Below are 26,204 nucleotides of genomic sequence, written 5' to 3' on the forward strand. Positions count from 1 at the left end.
TAGAGCGCTTGCCTAGCAAGCGCAAGGCCCTGGGTTCGATCCTCAGCTCTGGCAAAAAAAAAAAAAAAAAAAAAATTAGTCTGATAGGGTATTTTTTTTTAAGCCTAAATTTAATTTTAGCACAGTCTGCTCAGAATCAGGCAAATTGATAACACCAGACATCCTGAGGAAAACTGGTATCTAGTTCAGGAAACCTGTTTGGGGACACACAGTGTCTATAGAGGAAAGAGACTTTGCATTTGGAATTGAAATATCTGTCTTGTCATAATTTACCACGAAAGTCACTTGCCTTCCTAGAACTTCATTTCTGGACACAAACAGAAGGATGACAAGGTGTTTTACCTGAACCTCATAATATTTGTGCAGCTCAAGAACCTGTTTTAGGCAAAGAGTTTTATAAGCAATCAAACACATAACTGTGCTACTGCCAACATGATTGAGGAGTTTGTTCATCCATCTAGTTCATTTTTGACACTGTAAATGACTTCAGTGTGCATGGTTTTTCCTTTTGAATTATTATATTGATGTTTTTAATATTGGAGAGATGTATTGGAAAGAGATGGAGCCTCTTTCTTGTGTTTGATACGAGATCAGTGTAATGAGGGATTTGAAATGAGCAGCAGGCGTATTCACTGCACACATGTAATATGTGCTGAAGAATTGAACCTTATATACAGATAAACTGAAGGTAATGAAGGTCTCCTACTCACATAAATAATAAATAATAAGGTATTTTCATGGTATGCACCATGAAGATCAAATGACTACCCAAGTCCTTATTTTTTATGTAGATTTTCAAAAAGTAGAATTAGCTTCAATAATCAAATAATGGTAATGTTGAGTGAGCCCGGCAGGCTGTTGCTTTTTATTCACCCTCTTAACCAGCAGAGACGATGTTGGGACAGCCCCAACAAGCCAGTTTCCTCCTTGTATGGAAATGAGATCAGTAACTGACCCCTGGATTCTGGTTCTGGCTAGTTGTCCTGTTATACAGTATGGATTTCTGAATGAAAGCTTTGAAGATGTTTAACCTCAGCTGTCCTATCACACCTACTCTTCTGTCATGCCTGACTCTCCTGACTCAGGCACCCTCCTCTCCTCTAGGGGGTCCTCATTTCATATGGTTTCCAGATTGATCTGTGTGTGAGCCCTCTCTCAACCTGACTCACTTGGCAAATGTCTGTCTTCCAACATGACATGTAAACTCAAAGTCTAATTCAGAAACAGGAGAGATGTGAAACCCAATGAACACAGCCCTAACTTGTTAATACAGCATTCTACTATAAAAACTATTAGGTAATGGGGTTAGATAATAGGGTCAGACCTCATGGTCACTGGGTGCAAGGCAAGTTTGAAGAAATAGAAAATTATACCTTTTTTTTGGTTGACTGTCAAGTATCTGTAATAAAAGAAACTTAGCCTGACAAGTTCAACCAGATGTGGTCTCTTAGATAGCTTTGCTTGAAGAGCTAACTATATGAAAACATGAGCTACCTTTCCAGTAAACACCACTAAACAGTTACCTCACATCACTCACATCACTCAAGGGTGTGCCTCATGTGTACTGCATACCTTAACCCTGACAGGAGGTTAAGTTTATTGAGAATGAAGAATGGAAGGAAACAGACTATCTGATTCCTCAGACAAGCTCTCACTACCTACTCTTTTGTTCTGCTGAAAGACAATCATTCCCTGCTGAGTACTTTTCAGAACAGCCACAGAGAATCTTGTAGAGAGAGCCAAGAACTAGTGTGGTTACACAGAGCTCAGCAGTCGAATGGTGACTTTTGAAACATGAAAAAAACCGAGTGATTTCTTTTGCTGACGCAGTCCCCCAGGACCTTGCATTCAAGGATGTCTCTTACTTCTTTGTAGGATCTTGACATGCACTACGAGCCCACAGACACTGCCGCCATGGCTCGGACCTCTAATCTGAACGAGGAGCTTGGCCAGGTAAGCTCTTCCACAGTTGGATCAGAAATGAGATTTGGTGTCATTTCTGCCTGATGTGGTGACCTCTGATGAAGTAGCATCTCCTGTTCTCCATTGTTTAAATAATCCACATAAATGCTTTGGTTAGTGCCTGACATACAGTGTTCGTATTTAGTAGTGGAGTTTTCAAATGCTAATGCAGATTTTTCTGTCAAGGTGAGAAACTGTATAAGCCGAGGTGTGTTTCTTAGTAAGTAGTTTGTTTAGCTATAAAACATTGGCTGTTTTTGACTTATAGAAATAGTAATAGAATTGTTCATGACTTTCATAGAGAAGGAAGAAAAAGTTCAAGTTGTATAAGTCTAGTCAAATAGGAATTTAGATTATATTTATAACTCATAGTTCATTAATATATGCAGCCTTACATCACTTAGCAGGGATTGTTCTGAACAGTGCATTGTCAGGTCATCATTATGTAAACATCATAAAATGCACTTCCACGTGCTAACAGCTATGACCTCACTAGGCAATCGATATAGTCTTGTGGTATCCACATCATACGGGTATCCTCATTAATTAAAGCATCCTTAGGTGACATGTGACTACATATATATATTTGTAGTCCATTTATAAGTGCTAGCTGTAAAAGGATTTTGTTTTCTCCTCCTCCACTTCCCAATGCATACTATTCAGATTACATCTAGAACAGATTATACTGTTCCTTACCAATGTAGATGGTGTCTTAAGTTAACTGCACAAGCTATTGCCAACTCTAGGATTTCTTGGTATATTGAGGAATGCCGGTTAGGTCTTAGTACTGTGTATGTTTGAAAACGGCAGTGAAACTTTCCATAGGAATTTAGATTGTCCTGAAGCAGATTTCTCTCTAGTTTTTCTAACACACATTAATTCCCATATATAAAATAATTTCTCACTAAAACTCTGAAAGAGCTGAATTGCCCCTTAAAGAATGTACTAAACGCAATTCTAGCAGCCATTATACCCCACGGTAGAGCAAAGTTGACTTTTAAAGAAATTGTAAGTTAAGTACATTTTCTTCCCTCTATAAAAACCTCCTGAGCAGGATGGCTGTAGCTCATAGGTGAGCACTTGCCTGATTTGCATAAGGCACCAAGATAGGCATTTAAAAACCCTGAAGTATTAATTAGGATTTTCAAACCTGGTTTGTAGGTTAAATATATATTTTCTGACAAAACTGGCACCCTGACATGCAATGTGATGCAGTTCAAGAAATGCACCATCGCGGGCGTGGCTTATGGGTGAGTGTTTTCCCTTTACTTGGGGTGTGAAATACACGTTTAATTGATGCCATCGGTTTGGAATATTTGGACATTCTTGTGCAAGGAGGGCTCGAGTTTTGTTTTGTGTTTTAAATCTAGAAAACCGTTCTTTTTACTTTGGGATGGATTAATTGTGTATTTTAACAGTTGGTCTTGCTTTCCTTGGGGGATGCTATGAGGTGGAGAATGACAGGCAGGTCTCTCAGTGTTTAGGGCTTTGTAAGGTCTCCATCTGTTGTAGCATGAATCTCTAAAGGGTCTTATTAATAAAATCAAACCCGAGGCCAGGTATTGGGGTGAATGCTGGAAGATCAGAGAAGCAGAACAAGCCACAGCCACCTCACCTTGCCAATTCCTCAGCTGATCCTGTTTCCTCAGACTGGAAGCCTCTGAGTCCTCATCCAGAATGAATCTCAGCTGAACTGCTGCTGAAACCCTAACAGCTTAACCCACCTAGTTCCTGGTCCTCACGCCTTATATACCTTTCTGCTTCCTGCCATCACTTCCTGGGATTAAAGGCGTGAGTCACCATGCCTGGCTGTTTCCAGTGTGGTCTTGAACTCACAGAGATCCTGATGGATTTCTGCCTCCAGAATGCTAGGATTAGAGGTGTATGTGCCACCATTTTCTGCGCTCTATATCTAGTGGATGTTCTGTTCTCTGACTCCAGATAAGTTTACTAGGGTACACAATATTTTGAGGAACACAACATCACCACAATCTGTGCCTAGCGCTCTGGCTGGAAGTCAGGGCGCAGTGCAGAAGTGGGGAGAAGCTGCAGTGAGGCCTTGGTCTGTTTTTAGGTTCAGTCATCCTGCGTTGCTGACAGCTACTCTCCTTTTACCTTTTATCATGTCTCCTCCTTGCAGTCACAGAACAATCTAAACTTCTATGATGGGCGTGAGGTGGGGACATGAACATCCTCACTCCGGAGAACCTAAGTGATAATGGCCTTCAGATTGGGTGTGGCCTCTATTTAATTCATTCCTTACTATATGTAGGCTTGCCTAAGCCATTCAGAGACACCCTCCTTCTGGTTGGGTGGCACTAGCCTTATCAGCAAATTTTGCAACTATCCTTACCTCAATGAGGCAAGGAAATGTTGATGTCTTAACCACACTTCCTTGCTTTGGGCGTTTCTGGCTTACATCCACTGTTTTCATTCATACTTTGTCTTGAAGCAGCAAGTCAGTGGAAAAGCAGTACTCAATCTTGAAAATACTTCAAACTAAATTTATTATTATTTCTATGTACAGTGTCTGCAAACAGGAGCAGAGACCGATATGCTTGTTCTTGAGGGCAGGAGAGAGTCTGATTCAAAATGACTTCAACCTGTGGATACAGTGATTGGATGGCTTTTCTACACTGTAGAGCTAGGCTTTTGATTTGAGAAGAATACTGATGCTTCCAGTTTGCATTTTTTCCCCCTCTTTATCTGAAGCCTGATAGTTCTCAGACAAAATAGCTCTCCCCCATTCTCCCCAGAATTGTTCCTGGAGCAGGAGAATCATGGTCATGTTCTTTGATATCAAATGCTTATACATTCTACACGTGGTTAGGCCAGAGATGGAAGAGCTATTCTTTGTGGATTTTTCTTACGCTCAGAACGGGGTCCTAATCACCCCTAGCCATATGCACAGAAGCAGAGCTCTTCCCTTGCCTGTCGATAACTTCATAATGCACAACTGTTGGAGGAGAGGGTGGGTTGGAGCAAAGTGCCAGTTCTGTCAATTAGATGGTCGATGAAATGAATGTCCCCGTGAGAACATTTCTTAAGAATGAGGTGAAGCGATAAGGTATGAATTCTAGAGCCATGTGTTAGATTTGCTCCTGTGACCTTAGACAGTTCCCTTTCAAATATTCTTAACTCATCAAAACTTAATAAAATAAACCTCTAAGGTCTCTTTCAAGATAGGAAGTTCTTACATGGTTAGTGATAAGAAGTCCCTTGTTTGCAGAGATCAGCTGTATAATGGAAGCGGGTCCTGTGTAGATGTGGCTTCATGTCTTCCAGAACGCTGAAAGCTACTTCCAAGCATCACCTAGGGTTTGTTCATTTGTGTTAGTACCCATAGCCCTCTTGTGCATATATCAATTCATATATTAATTCCTTGAGAATTTCATACAGTGTGTTTTGATCATATCCACCCTCCTCCCTGACTCCTGTCAGATCCACTCCTCTCCCTTTTTAAATAAAGTTCCAGTCTCTCTTATCCTAATGGGTTCCTGGCGTGTCAGCATTGCAGAGGCTTGTTGATACACAAAGGATTTGGAGAAGCTGACTCTTACTGAACACATGTCTATATCAGGGGTGGGTGTAACATGGAGGAGAGTCCGTCACAGTCAGCCGCCTTACTATATGGGCTTTCCTCTGAGCATTGGAGGCTTACAGCAACCTGCACAGGTTCCCATTCGCACTGTAACCGGGCTAACTCCAAGGAGTTAGTGCAGAAGATGTCCTGGTCTTTATCCCCACTGGACCCTTGGGCAATGACGAAACAAGAGAAAGTGGCACACTTTAAATGCCAGCAAACAAGTTGACGACGAACCCTTCAGACTCTCAGTAAAGCTGTACTGTCTCCTTCTGTCAGCTAGAGGGTAAGGGTGGTCAAGTCTGCCAACAGTGTAGTTTCTAGCTCGTTCTCTGGATCCAGCAATGGTGTATGAATAAAATACTTACTAACAACGTTTCAGGCTCTAATTTTTATAAAGTTTCTCTCACTTCATGTAAGTGTTGCCTCAAACTTGGTCTGTTTGAATTTCATGACAGAAAGTAAAATTCAAATTTTATACACATTTGCCAGCCACGACTATTTCCCAGAAACCAACTTTGTAGTAAGGATGCCTCTGTCGATACTTACTGGGTTCCCCCCTTAGATCATCTTATGGGGACGTTGTCATTCACATAGATAAACTGATGTCATTTATAAATTGAACTTGCTACAAACTAGAAGTTCTGCTGTGAGACACTTAGGAAAATGTCCGGTTGTAGCAGGTTACACTCTGGGGATGCCTGTGTCACCACAGCAAGCGAGGTATCTGCAGTAGATGAGGACTTCTGTGTTCAGTGGCGGGAGTCCTCCTGCTGTGAAGATTGAAGAATTTTCCTTATCTCCTGTACCTGCCAGTAATTTAGTCAAAACCATCTCTGGGGCTGAAAACTGTGTTAAGCAACCTGAACAAGTCTTTTTGTTATTGTTGTTTTATTTTTGTTTGGGAGACCAGACATTTGATTAGTGTTAGATCTTTTACCCTTTTCCTTTCGGTAAAACAGATGAAGAGTCTTAAAGACAATCTGTTTGTACCAACTTTAGTATGTGAATTGTTTACTTGGCAGGTTTTGTTTAGAAGCACATTTGGTAGGAGATAAGCTAATTCTATAACCCTAAGGAGAGATTCACCAGGAAAATCTCCACAGTTATACACCTGGTCCCAAGGACTACATTATAGCCAGCTCGTGTGTCAGGTGATCATCCATGACCTTTCATTTTCCTATAACCAATATTGATGTGCCTCCTTCTGTAGGCGGCTCTTTGTTAGGTAGTAGAAACCTAATAATAAACCAGAGTTTACATGGTTCCCAAACAGAGTTCACAGTCTAACTGCGGCCAATGGTATTAATTTATTATAATACAATAGTCTTAACATGCAGCAAGAATCGGTTGGCACAGGGTAGTGTAATGAGGGAGGTCAGGGGATGCTTCCAACAGAATGAGCCTTAACCCAAATCTGAGAGTGAATTTAAGTGAAGAACTCCCCGGGGCAGAGATGACCACACTGGCATGTCTTCATGGCAACTCATACAAACAAGCTACCTGATGCCCTCCAGTCCCTGGGTGGCACTCAGCTTTTCAAGGGCTGCACCAGACTCAGGGGCAGGCACTGCAGCCCTTGTGTTCTGGGGCTGGTAAGCCTCATGACTTGGGAAGCACCAGCTCCAGAGCTGGTGTGAAGCCATGAGCAGGGGCACAAAACCAGTGCAAGCTGTCAGGACCTTCTCCATGAGTGGGGCTCAATACCAATGCAAACTGTCAGGACTTTCTTTTAGTTTTAGCTGCTTGGAGAGTTACCAGCACTCCCCTGGACAGTGCAGGGACTGGAGCCCAAACCTTGAAGTTAATCACAAATGATTGACCTTGGTGCTACAGCCCATTTCCACAGTGCGTTGCCACAGGCCAGCACCTTTCCTGGGAATCCAGTCCAAGATGGGCCGGATGAGTCCTTCCTTCCTCTTAAACAATAAACACAAGCCTTTGACAGGAAAGCAAAGGGACCCCTTTCATTGTGACTGCTATAATAGAAGGGACATTGATCCTGGAAGACACGTAATGTTTGGGAAGTAGGAGACCCTGTCATGGCTAGGTTAAAAGTGGGTAGGCATTTAAGGAGTTAATGAATTCTTTAAGTTTCCAGCAGCTGATTGTACTTATCGAGAACCATCTCTGCATTTTGAACTCCACTTGTATATAGTAAGTCTAATTTAAGGGGAAAATACTGAATTATTGTATATAATGAAAGAATTGGGAAATAAGAAAATCTACTCTGGTGTATTTTGGATGTCATATGAAAGTTGAAATGAACAATAAATATCAAGGGATCTTTCCCCATGCTTCAATGGGCTTGTGGGTAAAAATAAAATATTGATGGAAACATCTTTCAGGATTAAAAATTATTTGATGAGTGGACCATTTTGAATATCAGTGGTTGTATTGTTTAATCAAACAAATACAATTAACAATTAACTTGTACTTTCATGTGCCTTCTTAGGAAGTTACTACCTCAAGGCAGTCAAAGCTTCCTGAAAAATATTTGGCAGATTTTTTTTTTCTGTGTGACTGTGCCCTAGGTGACTAGCGTGTTTATGTCATTAAAACACTTTGTTATGGTTATAAATATAAATGATTGACTTCCTACTGGCTTTACAGCATATGTTTAAACAGCTAAATTTAAACATCTTTATTACTAAATTTTGACTTCTGTGCATCAGTCAGTTCTGGGATACGGAGTACCTTTTTAAGTCTACCCAGTTACCATAAATCCTCATGTTCTGCTCACTGTACTAACTGCCATTCTTCCAGATCCAACTAAACGTTCATTTTCTTACCTTTCTAGAAACCCACCTCTCAGCACCTCCCCCATTCATGGTTTTATGTTTCCAGCCTTTCTGTGATTATTTTTCCCTCTCTTTCTGTCCCTCCCCTTGAAGCCATGCCCCCGAACCTGAGGATTATGGGTGCTCGCCTGATGAATGGTAAGCTACATGGCACTTTGATCTCTTTGAAAGGTTCTCTTGTATGGCTTTGTTAAACTGACTTCCCTGGTCTCACAGGATGCCATCTTCACAGGTGTTGGGTGATAATGCTCTTTAGAGCGTATTTCTTAACCAGAAAGGTGCTGAGGTTATTAATTATTAAGGAAGAGCAAGTAGAAATACTCTACTATTTGGCTGAGCAAAGGTAGCTTGGAAGCTCACACATGTCTCCATACTTTCAAAAGCCTGGCATATGCCCTGCCTCATCTAACTGGTTTCATGTGGCTGATGAAACTGAGATCAAATGTGGTCTTGAGGCCCTGTGTTCTGGGTGTCTGACGGTATCTCCAAGTTGCTGCTCTTCAAGAGAAGAGAGTCTGGGAGACTCCATAACTGAAACTCTGGAAGTCATCTCCTCAATGGCTGCTTGGCAGCTGTATCTGGCAATGAGAAGTTGACTGAATGCCATGTGACAAGCTTAGAGCTGTCTATGTTTAATCATCCTGCTTGAAACGGCACCCAGGACAACAATGTCTAGAAAGTCCACATGTGTAGATTACGTATTTACATTTGGTTCTAAAGGCAAGTTTATAACACACGAACCCTTTCAAATACACTCTCTTGTTATTAAAGACTGGATGGTAGCTGAAATTCCCTAAAATATATTAATATAAGTGGTTTGCAGAAATAATGGCTTCCCAACACACAGTTACTTACTCCAAAATTGGCCATGTTTTCCTGTTATTGCCAAGTACCATCAACTGGCATGGACTCTTGCAGACTAATTCCTTTCTATTAAAAATCATTATCTAAGTTGATAGTATAGATATTGAAAGGGTTAGAGAGGAAAAACACCTTTCACTTTCAACATCCATGTAGTCAGAAGGTTTGCTTATTTTCAAAAACTATATATATGTAACTATTTATTTTTCTCTTTTTTAAAAAACTTATTTTGGAAAGTTTAAGCATAAGCAGGACCAATGAATGTCCCTGTCATGTGCTCTGGGCCAGTTTCTTCCAGCCTGTGCCTCTCTGCCATTATTCTGAATCATATCTCACAAAATAGATTATTTCAAGTTTTTTCTTAACTATTTGATACAGTCACACATTATATTCTCATTGTTTTTCAAGTAAATGACAGCGGGGTGACTCTCGACAGCGAATGCCTTAGACTCAGCCCTGCAGTCCTTTTCAGTGGTTTTTGGTATTATTACAGCATCTGCAGTTTATACGAGTTTCTCTTTTCTGCTTGCTTATTTCCTCATTTCATTCTAGACTATAATTATGTGTGGAGTGAGTGGCATTTATTTATTCTGCTGTAAAAGGTAGGCTCACTGGAGCATTCTTGCAGGCATGCCCTTATAATAATGAGATCAAACACATCCACATTAGCGTCAGTTTTCAAAGTAGTTCCCTTGGCAGGCTGTTTATTCAGTGGCGCAGACTTTCACACAGTGGTTTATAACTCCTCTTTGGTAATGGCCTTCAGAAATACTTGTAGTCACCCAGGAAACTGAGTCTCATTACTTTGATCCAAACCAATCATTATCTAGCAAAAACAGTGAAGTCAATCACCCATTCAAATTCTTGGACTTGACTCTTTCATAACAAACTCATGGCTAAAAATTAAATCTTCCAGCAAGCAATTTTGATTCCAAACTGACAGGATCTTTAAAAACCTGGAGGTGCAGACCCTTAAAAAAAAAATAAAAAATCAGTGCTCTGACTGCTGGGGCAGCAGAAAGTCCTTCAGCTGTGACAGAAGGGGCCACTAGGTTAGGGAAATGGTCATTCCTTGGATCAGAGAGGATGCCATCCAAACAGGCTTTATTCCACCCCGCTCATTGCCTCAGAAAACTGCCTCATGCTGCAAAGGGAGCTCTACCACATGTTGCCCAGGAGATGTGGCATTGATGGAGAAACCCAACTCTCCCACGGGCTGTGAACCTGTCCAGGCTGACACACTGTGCAAGTTCTATTCCAGTAGCTTTTTACATCCAGTCCATCACACAGTGTCTCATGGAGTATGTGTCAGTGGCTTGGGTTCCCCTGGCCTCCAAAACAGAGGAGTTTCCAAGACAGATGAGGGTGCTGTTCATCAATCTGCTTCACTGAAGTGTGGGGCAAAGAGAAATACACCTTTCTCCTGGGGTTGAGATTATTTTGGTTTTAAAATGGAATCCTTTGGGTAGATTCTACAGAGCTAGGGCTCTGCTTCTCTGTGGTCATTACCACAGGTAATTATTATGTCACTGTAGGTGTTAGGATATGAGCGTAGCCAAGAGTCAGTCCAGATGTTAGGGAATAATGATGAGCAGCGTTCCCCAAGTGTTTTTGTGCAGTTTAGCCTGACAGCATCACCTACCCCAGCACTAATCTCACTGTGGCTGGAGCACTCTTGCTTAGTGGGCCCTGTTGGTTTCTTGGAACAACTTAAGGAAAAATGCAAGAAGTCTCCTTTCAATGCCTGTTCTACTTGGCAAGGTTTATTAAGGACAGGAGAAAGTTGAGCCAGAGCATGGGCATGAAGGGAGGGCCTGCCACCTAGTGGTAGAAGATCGAAAATGCACTCTCGACTCCAAGGAAGGCAAAGACTCTCAATAGTGCCAGTAGGAAATTGAAGGATGGAAAGAAAGAAAATTCGCACAGAGCCTCGGTGAATGGCTTCCCGAAGAGTAAATGAGAAAGAGTAGGGGCCGCCCAAGGGCTGAGTGTCTGGGCTTCCCATGAAGGCCTGCTGCTCAGGAGGCAGAGCTACGGAGCATTCCCTAGGGAGGTTCCCTGTGTGTGAGAAACAAAAGTACCCACCCAAGGGCCTCATAAGTCTCGGATCCAGACCTTATCCCATCCCTGAAGCTGTTCACTAGGCATCATCATCATCATCATAATTCTAGAATACAAGAAGAAAACTCATCTCTCCCGGGACCTGAGACAGAACCATATGTGGTCGCCAGAGAATGACTTGGCAACAGTCATAAAACCTGGGAGCAGCAGAAACTGGAGGTTCAGCAAGGTCCGAGAGTGACAGGCTGGCCACAGACCTGTTCCCAGAGGGGTGTCTAGGGCACCTTCTGTCCTTTAACCTTTGAGTAGAGGAGTCTTGGCAAACAACTCTTTCTGGGTAAAGGTGTGACTCTGGGCCATGTGATGAGTGTAGAGATGGGACTGAAAAGGCCATAGGCCTCTTCCAGCCTAGCCTGAACTGAGAAACACACCTGTCCCGGGACACACCTGGCCAAGATAGGGTCCCTTTACCAGCAGCCCCGCAGGTGGCTGGATACAACCGCTGATGTGTCATGGGATGAGCAACAAGCTGTCTGCCTGTCCACACTCAGTTGCATTGGTCCAAGGAAAGGGACCGTTAGAGCCTCTGCTAATGGTTGCACGTACATCAGATTCTTCACGGTTTCTTGGACAGAGAAGTGTTCTTGATGATCCCTTACTCTCTACCCATATTACGAATAAGAACAACCTTCAAACGAGTTAAAGGTATGCGTAAAATGCAACCTGAGTCCTGTCTACTTAAAACTTGCCTGGAGAATTCTGATTCTTTCATGTGAAAAATATCTAGACTTGTGTTGAAAGTTGTATATTTTTGCCTCAATAACACTGGCGTTCTAAGCCAGAGATAGTGATGCACGCTTACCATCCTAGCACTTGTAAGGTTGAAGCCGGGGGATTGCCAGAAGTTCAAGGCCAGCACAGGATACAGGACCCAGATAGCCAGAGCCATCAAGACACTATCTTGAAGAAACATAAAAATAAAAACGAGGTAAAACAAATGCTAGGCACAGACCACCTGCCCCAAATAAAGAAATTTCCCCATGTCAGTGAAAGAGGCAGAGAAAGTGTGTGCATGTGCGCATGCCCGCCCGAACGTCCATGTCATTGAGGGCATTTAAACACAACCCTGCGTACTTGGGACAGCTGCAGTGTTCATCTGAAGTTTGTCCTGCTGGCTTCTGACAGGAGAGGCCGCCATGCCCTTTCTGCTGCTCTCACTAACTTGTTCTCTGCCCTCACTGAAGGGGTGACTTCTGTGAACAGGAAGAAACAGTCTTCCGAGTCACAGTACTGCTTGTGTCTGTCCATGTGCATGAGCTGTATATGTTCATAGTGTGTGCACTCGGGTCTTGTGTCGTGTATGCATAGATTTCAAGTGGTTAGCGTGGATTTTGTTCCCGTTTTCAGTTCAGGTTCATTAACAAGTAGCAACTTCAAAGGGAGTCAATAAAGAAACTTTTCCCCCCTCCTCTGTCTTACAGACCTCGATTTCTATTTCTAAAAATAACCAAAGTGACCAATTCTGGGTATATCTTTCTTTTTTTTATAAATAAATATATATACATATATACACACCTTTTTTTTTCTTTTTAATTTCTCAAGACAAGGTTTCTCTGTGTACCCACTGGGGGCTGTCCTAGAACTTGCTTTGTAGACCAGGCTGTCCTCGAACTCACAGAGATCAGCCTGCCTCTGCCTCCCGAGAGCCACCGCCACCTGGCTGGTATATCTTTCTATTGTGGATTTATTCAATTGTAGATTTATTCTACAATAAACATGCCTTTCTCTTGTATGTTTTAAAGAAAGCACACATTGTTTTGTATCACCTTTTTATCTTAGCCTTTTTCATACTCCACAAAGAATGGTCCCTTCTGTACAGTAGTCTGTCTTGTGGACACGCCATGCATCCCTTAAGCGCTGTCTCTGTTCACTTCTGATGTTGGTACTGACACTTGAGGAACCCTAGAGGAAAGCTATTTCCTTCTGGTCAAAAGAATGGAATTTCGCACTGGGTGGAGACCAGCTGTGGTCCCTTCCCTCAAGAGTTAACCCAGTCGGTCAGTCACCTGAAGAGTGGGTCACCTTCAGTCGTGCTGAAGAAGCAGGAGGCGTAATTATTCCCTTATGAGCAGAGCAGTTTTTCTTCCCACATTCAGGGCAAGTCAAGCTGCAACCCGTAGCTGTGAAGCGAACCCTCTTTTCTGAGGCCTTACCCATAAGCATGACTTTCCCTTCTCTTTCTCCCTCTCCTCCCTTTCCTCCCTCTCCTCTCCTCTCCTCTCCTCTCCTCTCCTCTCCTCTCCTCTCCTCTCCTCTCCTCTCCTCTCCTCTCCTCTCCTCTTCTCTCTCTGTCTCTGTCTCCCTCCCTCCCTCCCTCCCTCCCTCCCTCCCTCCCTCTCTCTCTCTCTCTCTCTCTCTCTCTCTCTCTCTCTCTCTCTCTCTCTCTCTCCTGTAATTGACAAAGAATTACAGGCATGGGCAGGGCATACTTTCTCAGTTCTTCCTTATTCTTTTCTTTTTTTTCCTTTCCTTTCTCTTGTTGTTGTTGTTGTTGGTGGTGGTGGTGGTGGTGGTGGTGGTGGTGGTGGTGGTATGATGCTGATTAGTGGTGGTTTTTTGTTTGTTTGTTTGCTGTTTTGAGACAGGCTCTCACTATATAGCTATGACTGTGGCTGTTCTGGAACTCACATGTAGACCAGGCTAGCCTCCAGCTCACAGATCCGCCTGCCTCTGCTCCCCTGCCCTCTTGCTCTTTTGTAAGATACAACTTGCCGCTACCAGCCTGCACCCTTGCCACAGCTGCTTAGACTATGGCTTGCTCGCTTCCCCTTTTCCACCTTGTTCTTCCAGGGATCTACACAGATGCACAGCTTGCTGTCCTGGGGTTTTTCTTTTAGACACTAATAAAATTTTCCTCGAGGTTTCTCCTGAGCCTAGACCTAAATTCTTTTATTAACAAGGCTAAGAACCCGGAGGAGAGACCCCATTTTCCCTGTAGCAGTATTTGGGTATTGAAAATGTACTGCACGAAGACTGTTTCCACATGCAACATTTTGTACCGAGTCAATAATTACTCGTAGAACAAGACTTACTGGATCAGAGGATTTAGCTTAAATATTACCCAGTTACTCCTTTTTGGCCTCAAAGTTACAATCCTCCTGCCTCAGCCTCCCCAGAGCTAAGATGCTACCAAACACTATCTCCAGTTGCTTTTTAGAAACTGTATTTCTTTTACATAGCTATTTGATTCCTTTCCCACAATTCTAAGAGCACAGAGCTGGCAAGCTTGGTTTTTGTCAAATCGATGTTTATCTTGTTAGGAGGATAGAATGACTGTCTGGTCAGAGCTACTGACGTTTCCTCGTGTGCTGTGAGATTGTCTTCTTCCCGTGTTCTCTGTTGCTGTGGATCTTGTTCTAGTCTGTCCATGGGATCGTTCTCTTTTGTAGGAATCTACCTCTATCACATAAACTCAATTTTCTCTCTAATTTGTCCAGCAGCTTTTGATTTCCCTTCTACGGTTTTTTTTTTTTTTCCCTCTGCAGAAATAATTGTCACTACATGATCAGCTCCATCAATATCTGTGTGTTTTGTTTTCTGACTTAGACAGGAAGCCAGGACTGCTTTTTAACAAACTGCAGGGTTGAGGTGGGAACTATGGCTTTACCCCTTCTGTTTTCTTTTTTGTTTTCTGATTGTCTTAGTTTGAGTTGAATTCTGAAATTAAAAATGTGTGTGTGTGTGTGTGTGTGTGTGTGTGTGTGTGTGTGTGTGTAGTCAAGGTAGTGATGTTATAACTCATTGGTTACACACTTGCCTACTGGGCTCCAGCTCAGCAAACAAACAAATAAGTCAATACACAAATCATAGTCTGTGCTGTGCTTGGCAGATAGGCATTATTGATTAGACTGGGCACTTGCTGAGTTTTCTCTTAAGTGCGCTGTTGACTCTTCATTTTTGTCTAGTTGATAAATAATTACTTGCATTGTTGTGCAGCTTGAAGCTACAGGAAGCTACCTACGTGTGACGCAGGGAGCGAGACATGCTCTCTCTCTCTCCTCGCTCTCTCTCTCCTCTCTCTCTCAACTGCTGCACGCCTTGCCTGTCTTTGTCTCTACCACCATGTCTCTATCGCTTTAGGAGCAAAGTGCCACTTGAAATTTTGTAAAGGGGAAAAAAAGGATGTGGCATGTTGATGTTGGCTTGCATTTTTATATGCAATCAATATGTAAATGCCTGTAGTTTTAAAGTATTTATACATTTGGCATAGTTCTTCTTTTTAAGTAATGTAAGCTTCCTTTTTTTTTTTTTTTTTTTTTTTGCCTATTTTGTTTTTTACCAAAAGCAGATGTTTTGTAAGATTAGGGAGTGTGGTGATGAGTCTGTGCCTGCACCCATCCTAGTCAATCTACCTTGTTAGAGGATGGGTTGCTTGTGGTTTTCCACAGCCTTGGTAGGGAAGCCCCTTGGTGGGAGGGAGTTCTTGTTTAATGTATTCCAGACTGGAAGCCTTGGATAGGGAATGCAGAATGGGATCTGTCTGTGTAAGAATTGCAGTCCCACATGTAGACTTGTTTCAACACTTCAGAAAGTTGCATCAATAACAGCAACTGGGATTCTTGAAGTTAATGAATTCTTGGTAAGAGTAACGAGACATGTAAGATTTTAAAAGACTTTTATTTTGGAATTCTTGGAAAGAAAAAGTATTCATAGTTCAAGATATGATTGTGAATATTCCCTCATGTTTTAGCCTCCCCAACAAATAAAAAATGAAGCAGGACTGAATACATTTTAATAATAGGGATATTTCATAAAATCACAAATAATAAACTGAAGTTGATTTTTATTGCATTTATTCATTCTTTGGAAAGAGGGGTGTGTGCCATGGTGTACATATGGAGGTCAGAGGAGGCCTGTAGAATCAGTTCTTGACTTACACCCTAGAGTCCCAGGGACCAAACTCGGGTCATCAGGTTTGCGATTGAGTGCCTTTTCCACTGCGCCATCTTATCAGTCCCAATAGCAAAACTATTCTTTATAAATGATCATATTTATAGGAGAAATGTGGCAGTTTTCTATCTACCCACTGATAAGTCATTTAAAAGCTATTAGATCCCCATACTTAATACTAAACCAATAATGCCAGTGATAATTTTGAGGCTCCTTAACTACAACCTGCTAGCAAAGATATCTTATATAATTTTGATAATTAACCAGCCAAACACTGATATTTTAAAAAAGGAAGCTATATAATAATATTACAAGCACTCATCAATTATACTTCATCAATGTTGGGAAGGTACTGGTTACATTATATTGTGCTTTCTTCAGTGATCTCTCTTTTCACACTGTGGTTTTAAAATGTAAAAGAAAGTCTTGAAACTTGACACATTAGCATTGTCAAAACTCTGTAACTTTTAAATTGTGATTAAAATCTTCTAGATTATGATTACTTATTTCTTGGAGATGTTGGTTTTTCCTTAGTCAGTTCTGAAACTTTTGTACAGAAAAAATATTCAAGGTATTTTGACATGCCTACTTAAATGCTCCTGGGTTTTTTGTTCGTTTGTTTGGTTGGTTGGTTGGTTGGTTGGTTTTGATTTTGGGGGTTTTTTTGTTTGTTTGGTTGGGGGTTTTTTTTGTTTGTTTGTTTGTTTTGTTTTCTTAAATGCATGGTCATGAGATTAATAATAGATTAGAAACTTAATACAGATTCTGTTTGTTTCAAGTAAAGTTTATAATCCATTTGTTGATGTACAAATCCCTTGCACATTCATGATTAATTTCCTTTCTGTATAGCACAATATGATCTACTCAGAAATGTTTTTACACATATTTATAAATGTTGACAAGCTATGTAAATATTTTATTGTTCACATTTTTATATTTCATACCATCATTTGTATTTGTCACTTACACATAAAGAGTTCTCACACAGCCAAAGTAAAAAACATGTTTTAATAACTTCATTAATATTTAGAATCTTTTCTTGAAAAAAACATGATAGTCATGAAATCAATTATTTGAATCTATTGAGGGTAATCATTCATCTTTAGTTAGAGGTAAATGAGTAGGCCTGTCTGTATAAACGAACCAATTTGCCTTATTTTTTCCCCTTTAGGCAGAGCTCACAGTTTGGAGATGAAAAAACATTTAGTGATGCATCATTACTGGAAAATCTCCAGAATAACCACGTAAGTGCCCTCAGAGTGTTACGTGTCCTGGAAGAGGTGGGCACTCGTGAGGGCTTCTCGGCTGCCCTCCATGTTTATTGGCTTTTTTATTATTACTCGCATGATTTTTATTTGCATATTTTGATTCGCATGATTTAGATTTATTTTATTTTCTGTGCACCAGTGCTCTAAGTGTCTCCTGTGTCTGGATGCTCATGTCTTTCCCTAGATTTGAAGAATTTTCAGCTGTGATTTCACTGAGCCTATTTTATGTGGCCCCCTCCAAATAGGATACCGTTAGAGTAAAGAGGATTAAAATATTATTACAACTAGAGGAAAACTCAAAGTAGACAGAGGGCAGAGTGGGCAGGAACAACTGAAGTAGGAGTGAAGATTGTAGATCTGGAAAACAGAAGACAAAGAATGATGCAGAAAAGGAACAGTCTAACCTAGTTAAGCAATAGGAAATATATAAATGCCAGTGAAGCTTCTTTTCTGAACAACAGCAAATGAAATTAAACCAAAGCACAAGGTGCTATGTCATCAGTCAAAACCTCAAATTCTTTATAGTGTTGGAGAATGTCTCTCTTCTCCCTCGGGTGTCTTAGAGATTTAACCCTGTTGGTAAGAGCACCACCTCCCCATCTGAGGACTTGACTTATGACAGAGAGCATCTGCAGCACCTACATGGCCTCTGTCCAGACCACCGTAACCCCTGTGTGCTCTTCAGCCCAGCTCTCCTGGTTTGTGTCTTCACTGATGGATACTGCCCTGGCATCAAGTCCCGTCACCTCCCAGGCTTCCCTCTTCCCTCACAGAGTGTCCTGATCTGCCCCAACCTGCATCACCACTCTGCCTTGAACCACAGTTTCTTTCTTCCCCTGGAGAAGGGCCTCTTTCACTTTTTTCAAATACTTCCATCTTTCCTCCTTGGGACCTTTTTAGGTGCATGCCATTCGTTCTCATGGAGTTCTCTGTTCTCAGTTCTTCATGAGGTTCAGATGTCCTCCATAGATCTATCTTCATGTCTCATGGACAGCCACCAGCTCCTGTCGCCTCGCATGGCCTTTGCGTAGTCTCTTCCTAGTCCTCAGCATGGGAATAAGCCACGGAACCACTTCAGTCTGTGTCTTCTGAAAGTCTAAGCTCCATGGCTGGACCCTGGGCTTTGTCCACTCTCTCCGACTAAGAGATTTTTGTTTCCATACCCAATTGAACCTTTTCAACTGGCTTACTTTATTTTGGAGGTTATATGCACATAGACACACAGTACGTTTTCTTTATTAATTTGAATGGCATTTCTCTCTAGAAGCCAGACAGGAAGATGTTTACTATTTAGTGTCCTGATTCTTTTCTCATCAGATCTGAGATGCTTATGGAAAGGATTCACTCTTCAGTCTGCCTTGAGCCTGAAGAGTTGATAGTACTCAGTAATTGCTTGTTTTAGATTGACAGATAGATGACTGATTGATTGATGGATGGATGGATGGATGGATGGATGGATGGATGGATGATAGATAGATAGATAGATAGATAGATAGATGATTGATAGATAGATGATAGATTGATAGAATGAGAGAGAGAGAGAGAGAGAGAGAGAGACAGAGAGAGAGATGCCTGTACAGATGGATGGATAGATATAGATATATAGCTGTAGATATATTAGAGAAAAGGAAGCTGGCATTACAGAGAAGTGCACACATCATCACCTCCCCCAAAGGTTAGATGCCTGAAATTTAAATCTGACTAGAAATTATAAACAAATAAAGTGAACATTTTAGATTATCTCTTCTGTCCACTTAGGACCAAATTCATCATCTTTTTCTGCCATTTCTGTTTAAGAGCACAAAGCCATGTTAAATAAATGTTTACAGAATGAGTGGGGAAGTACAAGAACGAATAAATTGAGTTCTAAATAGGTTTTCTTCAGAAGAGACATTGGCTGTAATCCCACACCCCCAATGCTTCCCAGCTGTACTCTTAATAAATGGCCATGAAGTAACATTACTGCCATTAGTGTCAAACGTTTAAAGGAAAAGGGATGAATTATGTGTTTATTCCTCACAGCCCACCGCACCTATCATCTGTGAGTTCCTCACAATGATGGCAGTCTGCCACACAGCTGTACCAGAGAGAGAAGGCGAGAAGATCCTATACCAGGCAGCATCTCCAGGTACAGAGGAAATGACTGTGGAGAATTTGTCTGTAGAAAGTGATTCTAAAATCTGGTATTATGGAACTTGAATTTCCAATTTAATTTAAAAATGGAACATAACCAAATTATGATTTCAGATTTTTAACAGTTGGTTCCTAATTGCAAACTTGACTTTCAGGATTAAATATATATGCATGTGCATTAAAATACATTGCTATGTATATGTGATTTTTCTCAAATGAATTATATGAAAAATTGAGTAATTAAAGTGTATATAAGGGAATGAAAGTATTTGTATATGTGTAATTGTTCCCCTTATAAATAAGAATAAACTCTTGCATAATGAGTTTTACACATAGACAGATGGGAAGGGAGGATTTGTTTGCCTAAAGAAAATTGCTGTGCATGGTTTCAGAACATAATTTTGTCCCTCTCTTTAGGAAATGGTAGGGCAGCTTTTCTGTATTCACTTTGGTGAGGAAAGCTCCCTTGTACTTCAGGGGATTCCATAAAATATCTGCTAGTTACCAATGTTTACTATTTAGGCTTGATTTTAGACTTATTTCCAAGACAAAATTAGGCGAATAATCTACACTTTATATTTTAAAGCCATATTCTAAACTAGTGGTTATGACTTGTAAAATGCAACAAATTCCTAAACCAGAGTAAGAAATATTGCTGCTTCAGATAGAGTGCGTGTGTGTGTGTGTGTGTGTGTGTGTGTGTGTGTGTGTGTGTGTGTTCTTATCCCTCTCAGCAGTGACAGGACTTTGAGACACAGTGAGGAAGGAGCTGACACTTTAAGCGATTCAGATCCCTGGGCACTGTAGGGGGCAAGGATGAAACTTTAAAAGACTTCCTGCCATGTTTTTGGAGAAAGGTGTTCTTGAGCATATGCTGACTAAGGGGCCCTTTCAAGCTGTCACTTTGGGGTGTGGGTGACGAACAGTGAGACTCGGTGTGCAGGAACATGATGCTCACGCTGTTCTCACGGCTCAGGTATCATCATACATAAGAAGGAATGGATTTCAACATAATGGAAAGAACTTTAACCAAGCGGAAAGCTGTAACATGCCAGTGCCCTCCCCTTATGTGTGCATGTATGATATTTTCTGTCTTCTGTTCCTTTCCCCCAACACAGATGAGGGAGCGCTGGTCCGAGCGGCCAAGCAGTTGAATTTTGTCTTCACTGGAAGAACGCCCGACTCAGTCATCATAGACTCAGTAAGTCACTTACGTTTTAAGAGCTTTCGAAAACCTACCTAACATGTTCACATAGCTTCAGAGATAATGGCAGTAGGAAAAAGGTCAGAGTGAACCCAAAGTTTCCTATCCAGGGGCACCATTGTCCGTCCTTTTATTTAGTTCTTTAAACACTTAACGAAATTGTGGCTGATAATATGCTCAATAGACAATATTGATTCTTCCAAACAAGACTTACCTACTGATTTTCTGTTCTGCTAAATGGAGATTTATCTCCCTTAAATCATCTTCCCATTTGTTCCTTCTCTGAATTCCAGGCATTATTAAATGTTTGGTTATATAAGTATCCAGAAGGCTGGGCATAGTGCATAGGCCTATTATCACAGTGCATGGGAGATAGGAAGAACGGGAGTTCAGAGCCAGCCTGAGCTACATAGTGAGTATGAAGCCCAGCCTGGGCTACATGAGATTCTGTCTCAAAACAACCAGCAACAACAACAACAAAAAAAGATAATTATTCAGGATCTGCTTTTAAGTGGGAAGTTTTGAAAAGGTATATCACAGTAGGTGATATCCATACGGCTACCTGACAGACCATGCTAGTCATCAAGGAAATAAAACCATAGTGAAATACTATTATGCACCCACTGTGAAGACTAAAATTTTTAAAAATTGATGGAAACAGATGTTAGTGGATTTTTAAGAGTTTTCTAGTAAAGGAAAGCCTGCCTCTGTCCAGCAGCTATACTCACTTCTCAGTTAGTCAGGAGAAAAAGAAGTTTGTGTCCACCCAAAGGCTTATAATGGAGTGTTCGTGGTGGCTGTGTTCACCATTATGCCAAACTAGAAAACCAACAGAATGCATTCATCAGCAGGAGAGGATGAACAGGTTGTGATCCATCTGACAGTCTAAACAATGAAAAAAGAATGAATTCTCGACTCTTTAGTAGTGTGGATAAATCACAAAAATCTTTATATTGGGGAGGAGAAAATGCCAGGCACAAAGGAAAGCATCCTTTATAACCCATCTGTATGCAGCTAGAAACTTTGCAGAAGTGATTTATAATGATAGAGTCTTGAGCAGCCATTGCCTTGGGGCAGGGAGAAGATTGATTGGAAATGGAACAAGGAAATTCGTTCTGGGTGAGATGTTCAGCATCTTCAACAGGGTGGTGTTTCGCACCGGCGGTGCCTTTATCAAACTATGCAGTGTGCATGGAAGAGCTCTGTACTTTAGTTAATGAAAATGATAGCTCATTTTTAAAATTATCATTGGTGTTTCTGTTGCACCTCTACATGTATTCATAGCTAAACATCTTTGTACTAGGTATCTTCTCATTAAACTCTTTCCTAAGATAAAATTTTTGACTTTTTTTTCAAATGTTTCATGTTCTTTTTCTGACTCCTTGGGCCTATACTTTCTAACCTGAGGACAGTGACAACAGACAGTAGTCTCAATGGAGACAGTTTTGTCCCATGGTCTCCATTTGGGCCCCAGTTGTTCTCGGATCTGCTTCCATGACACTTGGAATTCTGCTGCGCCCTCTCCTGTCTTTTACTATCCATTAACCCGAAAGTTTAGCAGAGTCTCTCCCGCCATTCAGAGGGGGGATGGGAAACTGTGTTTCTATTGGCATTTTACAATAAAAGTTTGTGACCAGTGATTATTTCCATTATTTCCAAGAAACCTAAAATATTTCCAATTCTTTTATTCTACAGCTGGGGCAGGAAGAAAGATATGAATTGCTCAATGTTCTAGAGTTCACCAGGTAAAGACACCTGCTCTATAATTTGTGGGGGAGAAAGTACATATTCATCTTTTTTTTTTTTTTTGCTTTTCGTATGTATAGCTGGAACATATGCTTTACTTCTATTTATGTGTTTAAACAAAATATTAAGATGCAGTTTAGATTAGTCATGCACATGTTCTTCACAGTGTGGTACTGCATGACTTCTGCTGGCAACTCAAGGGTCTTTTTGAAATGCAATTACCTGGATCACAGATATAGGAGAGGACTAAGATCCTGTAGCTGGTACGTTAGCTAGCTTTCCGGTATAATAACGAGTGCCTGAAATAATCACCTTCTAAAGATAAGTTTACTTTGATGCATTTTGGAGGTTGCACTCCATGATCAGTGAGTCTAGCTACTTTGGACCTGTGGTGAGGTAGCACATGAGAGAGGAGCACAGGGAAGAATAAATCTACTCACCCCACGGCCTGATGGTCCTACCATGGAGTCTTCAAAGATTGCATTAGTGCTCATGAGATACCTCTAAATGAAAAAGAGAGCAAGAAAATTAACTCCGGTTTCACAGTCCCTCTCAAAGCCTACCTTTAATGACCCAAAGACCTCTTACCATTTAAAAGTTCCCACCCCTAATAGCACCTCTCTGGGGTCAATTCTCCAACACTTGGAACTTGGTGGGTAGATTTCATTTCCAAACTATAGCATCTAAAGACCTAAAAACATGGATATACTCAGAGACAATGATGACTTCTGTGGAACGGAATTAGTAAGGCTTGGAAAGCCTCCGTTATAATTGTATGTTCCGTATGCCCACTTGTCTCTGTGAAGTAAGTGTTACCATCTAGTAGGAAGAAACAGAAAGCAAAGGGAGTGTCCCACTCACTCCTTTCTTAAGGAGAAATAATGGTGGCTGTGTCAATCACTGTGACAAGGTCCTGCCAGAAGCAACATACGGGAAGAAAGGTTTCGTTGGTTCACATTTTAAAGGGATACAGTCCATGACGGTGGGGAAAGCAAGGTGCCTGGAGCTCCAGGTGTGGTGGCAAGAGCTTTGTGGCATGTCTCATTAAATCTCCATTAATCCAGGAGCAGAGAGCTCAGGGCCAGAAGAGGACCAAGCCATAATAACCCTGAAGACCTCTCCCCCCAGTAACACCTTTCAGCCAAGTAGGCTTCGTCTCCTAAAGGTCTCAGGACTTCCTAAAATAGCTCTCCAATGAGGGACAAAGAATCAAAGATAGGAGTTTATGGGGGTAACTTTACATTCCAGCTAGAAGACCTTCAGTTCTACCACTCTACTCAGACTTACAGTCTACATTATCAGCCAGCCACCCTATGTTCTTGGGACAAAACGGTCTTACTGCGGGGTCTTTAAAGATTGTGTGTTTCCTCTCAAAGGACACTTCAAAAACTAAAGCCCACAGGAAAGTAATGCTTTATTTGAGGAAAGAAATGCCCACCTGTTTTCCTGGGCTTTCTCCTACATAAGCAAATCTACGCACTGCCTGAGAGAGAGACAGTTCTTTTCGGATGCTAACTTTGGTGGCTGTCTTCATACGGAGTGACCATGTGGCCAAATAACAGGATCTGTCCAGATATTAAGCACTATCCTTGCGCTGTATCTTCCCAACAGCTCAAAGGAAGCAGCTGAGTTCATTACCTAGGATAGCGCATTCCCACATACATCGCTCCTCTCTGTCTTCATGATGAAGTGTTTTTTCCAGCCCTGTTTGTGTTATAGGTAATATAAGCAGCATATAATAGCATATAGATGTGGTTCTTGGCCACTCTGTGCTTCTGAAAAGTGCCAGGAAGAAAAATCAATCAAAAGTAGGACTTTCAGGTCTTTTGATTCTGTAGTGGGGGTGGGCTTAAGAATGGAGAGGGAAATGAATGAGATGCTGTCAGATAGTCTCTGGGAATATGTTCACAGTTTGGATCAGGATAACGTGGTGAGATGCAAGAAAAGTTGATGGGCTTTTTACACCTATCTGAGGGAGGTCATTGGAATTGGCTGTAGATTGGATGGGTTGGGTGGGAATAAAGGAAAGGAGGGAAGGGCTAGGATCCTAGCTCGAACTGTGGGGTGTAGAGAAATGCCCTGGACATGGAGGGCAGACATAGGAATAGGATGTGAACCATGGGGTGTGGAGAAATGCCCTGGACATGGATGGCAGACATAGGAATAGGGTGTGGTAGATGAGATGTTTGGAAACACTGTGCTTTAGATGTCTGTGAGATATACAGATGGAAGTGCCCAGTAGGGAGGTGGATATAAGAGCCCAAAACATAAAGCCAAACGTAACAGCTATGGCTGAAATACCCATTTTGGTAGTCACTGGTCTCCAAATGATACCAAAAGCTTGAAAATCAATAGGATCTCTTGAAGACAAAATATAGATCAAGGGGAAAGTGGAGGGGGGATAACTGAGCCCCTAGTTAGAAATGATTAGAAATAATTCTAAACTACTAAGGATTGATTATAAGCTAAGACTTAGCCAAATCTCGTAGCACAGGCTTGTAATCCTAACTGCTTTGGAGACAGAAAGAAGAGGATCATAAGTGCAAAGCTTCCCTGGGCTACAGACTAAGTTTAAGGCCAGCTCAAGCCACTTACTCAGAACTTGCCTTGGAATGAAAAGTGGACTGTGTGGTATACTTCAGCAGTAGAGTGCTTGGCTAGCATGACCAACTGCTGCAAGAGAATTGAGAGGAAGGAATCAATAAAATCAAGTCTTCATTGTTAAAGATACAGAGGACAAAAGTAGACTAATAAATAGCCCAGAGCTATTTCTTTTTATCTTTTCAGAGGCAGCTGCCAGCATAGGTAAGGGGAAATTTGAAAAAGATCTGTTGAGTATCCATTGGAATGGTGAGAAGATGGGGGTGGATGGGGAGATGAGTAGAGCCTGTGTCTAGACATAGTTCACCCAGAGTTGAGGTATAGAGTTGAAAGGGCATGTGGCTCATGGGGGAGGGTGCCTGGCTAGGTGAGGTATAAGGAGAAAGGGGCAGATTCACAGGAGAGCTGCGTGACGTCAGACTGAGGCCGCTGAGAAGGTGATTCAGCAGTCATATGCCAGGAAGGGATCTGGGAAAAGCAGAACTATTTCTCCCTTATGTCAAGAAAATGCTATGGAGAAGGGAGCGCCCAGCCAGATATGGAGTCTGCAAAATGTGAGGGGGGGATTTCAAGGTGAGTACCCAAGATTCAGAGTCTGGAGCAAGAAGGAAGCATGGAAGGACTTGAAGAATGAAGAACGTGTACAGAGGCCTTGCAAGGGTGAAAGAGCCATTGCAGAGGGATGAAATGTGCAGGTGATCAGTACATAGCACCTCTGCTTTGTACATCTCATAGTATTCATCACTGACTCAGTGACTTTTCTCTGCAATGGCCATTTTATTCTGATGGACCTCAGAAGAGGGTTCCCAGTCACACTTAAGAGATCTTGCCAGGAGAAGTAAATTGATGAGTCTGGGACCATTAAATCAGAACTAGCCTAAGAATGGCATGAATCAAGAAGGGCTGAGTAGCCGGTGGTGGCGCACGCCCGGAGGCAGAGGCAGGAAGATCTCTGTGATTTCAAGGCCAGCCTGGGCTACAAAGTGAGTTCCAGGAAAGACACCAAAGCTACATAGAGAAACCCTGCCTGGAGG

At 41.7% G+C, this 26,204-nt stretch overlaps 1 protein-coding gene across 7 annotated transcripts in view; it reads left to right on the forward strand.

Moving 5' to 3' along the window:
• Atp8a1 (ATPase phospholipid transporting 8A1) overlaps positions 1-26,204 on the forward strand; it is a 224,799-nt gene that overhangs the window by 79,813 nt on the left and 118,782 nt on the right. For 4 of the 7 annotated variants that reach the window (XM_036201199.1, XM_036201198.1, XM_036201197.1 and 1 more), the window contains exons 13-19: positions 1,876-1,953; positions 3,124-3,212; positions 8,440-8,484; positions 17,390-17,462; positions 19,509-19,614; positions 20,738-20,820; positions 22,519-22,568. In XM_036201199.1, coding sequence (XP_036057092.1) covers positions 1,876-1,953; positions 3,124-3,212; positions 8,440-8,484; positions 17,390-17,462; positions 19,509-19,614; positions 20,738-20,820; positions 22,519-22,568 — 524 coding nt within the window. The remainder of the gene's footprint in view (positions 1-1,875; positions 1,954-3,123; positions 3,213-8,439; positions 8,485-17,389; positions 17,463-19,508; positions 19,615-20,737; positions 20,821-22,518; positions 22,569-26,204) is intronic. The other 3 variants (XM_036201202.1, XM_036201201.1, XM_036201200.1) reach the window with 1 other exon arrangement.

Source organism: Onychomys torridus, chromosome 10, assembly GCF_903995425.1.
Source record: "Onychomys torridus chromosome 10, mOncTor1.1, whole genome shotgun sequence".
NCBI classification, from domain to species: Eukaryota; Metazoa; Chordata; class Mammalia; order Rodentia; family Cricetidae; genus Onychomys; species Onychomys torridus.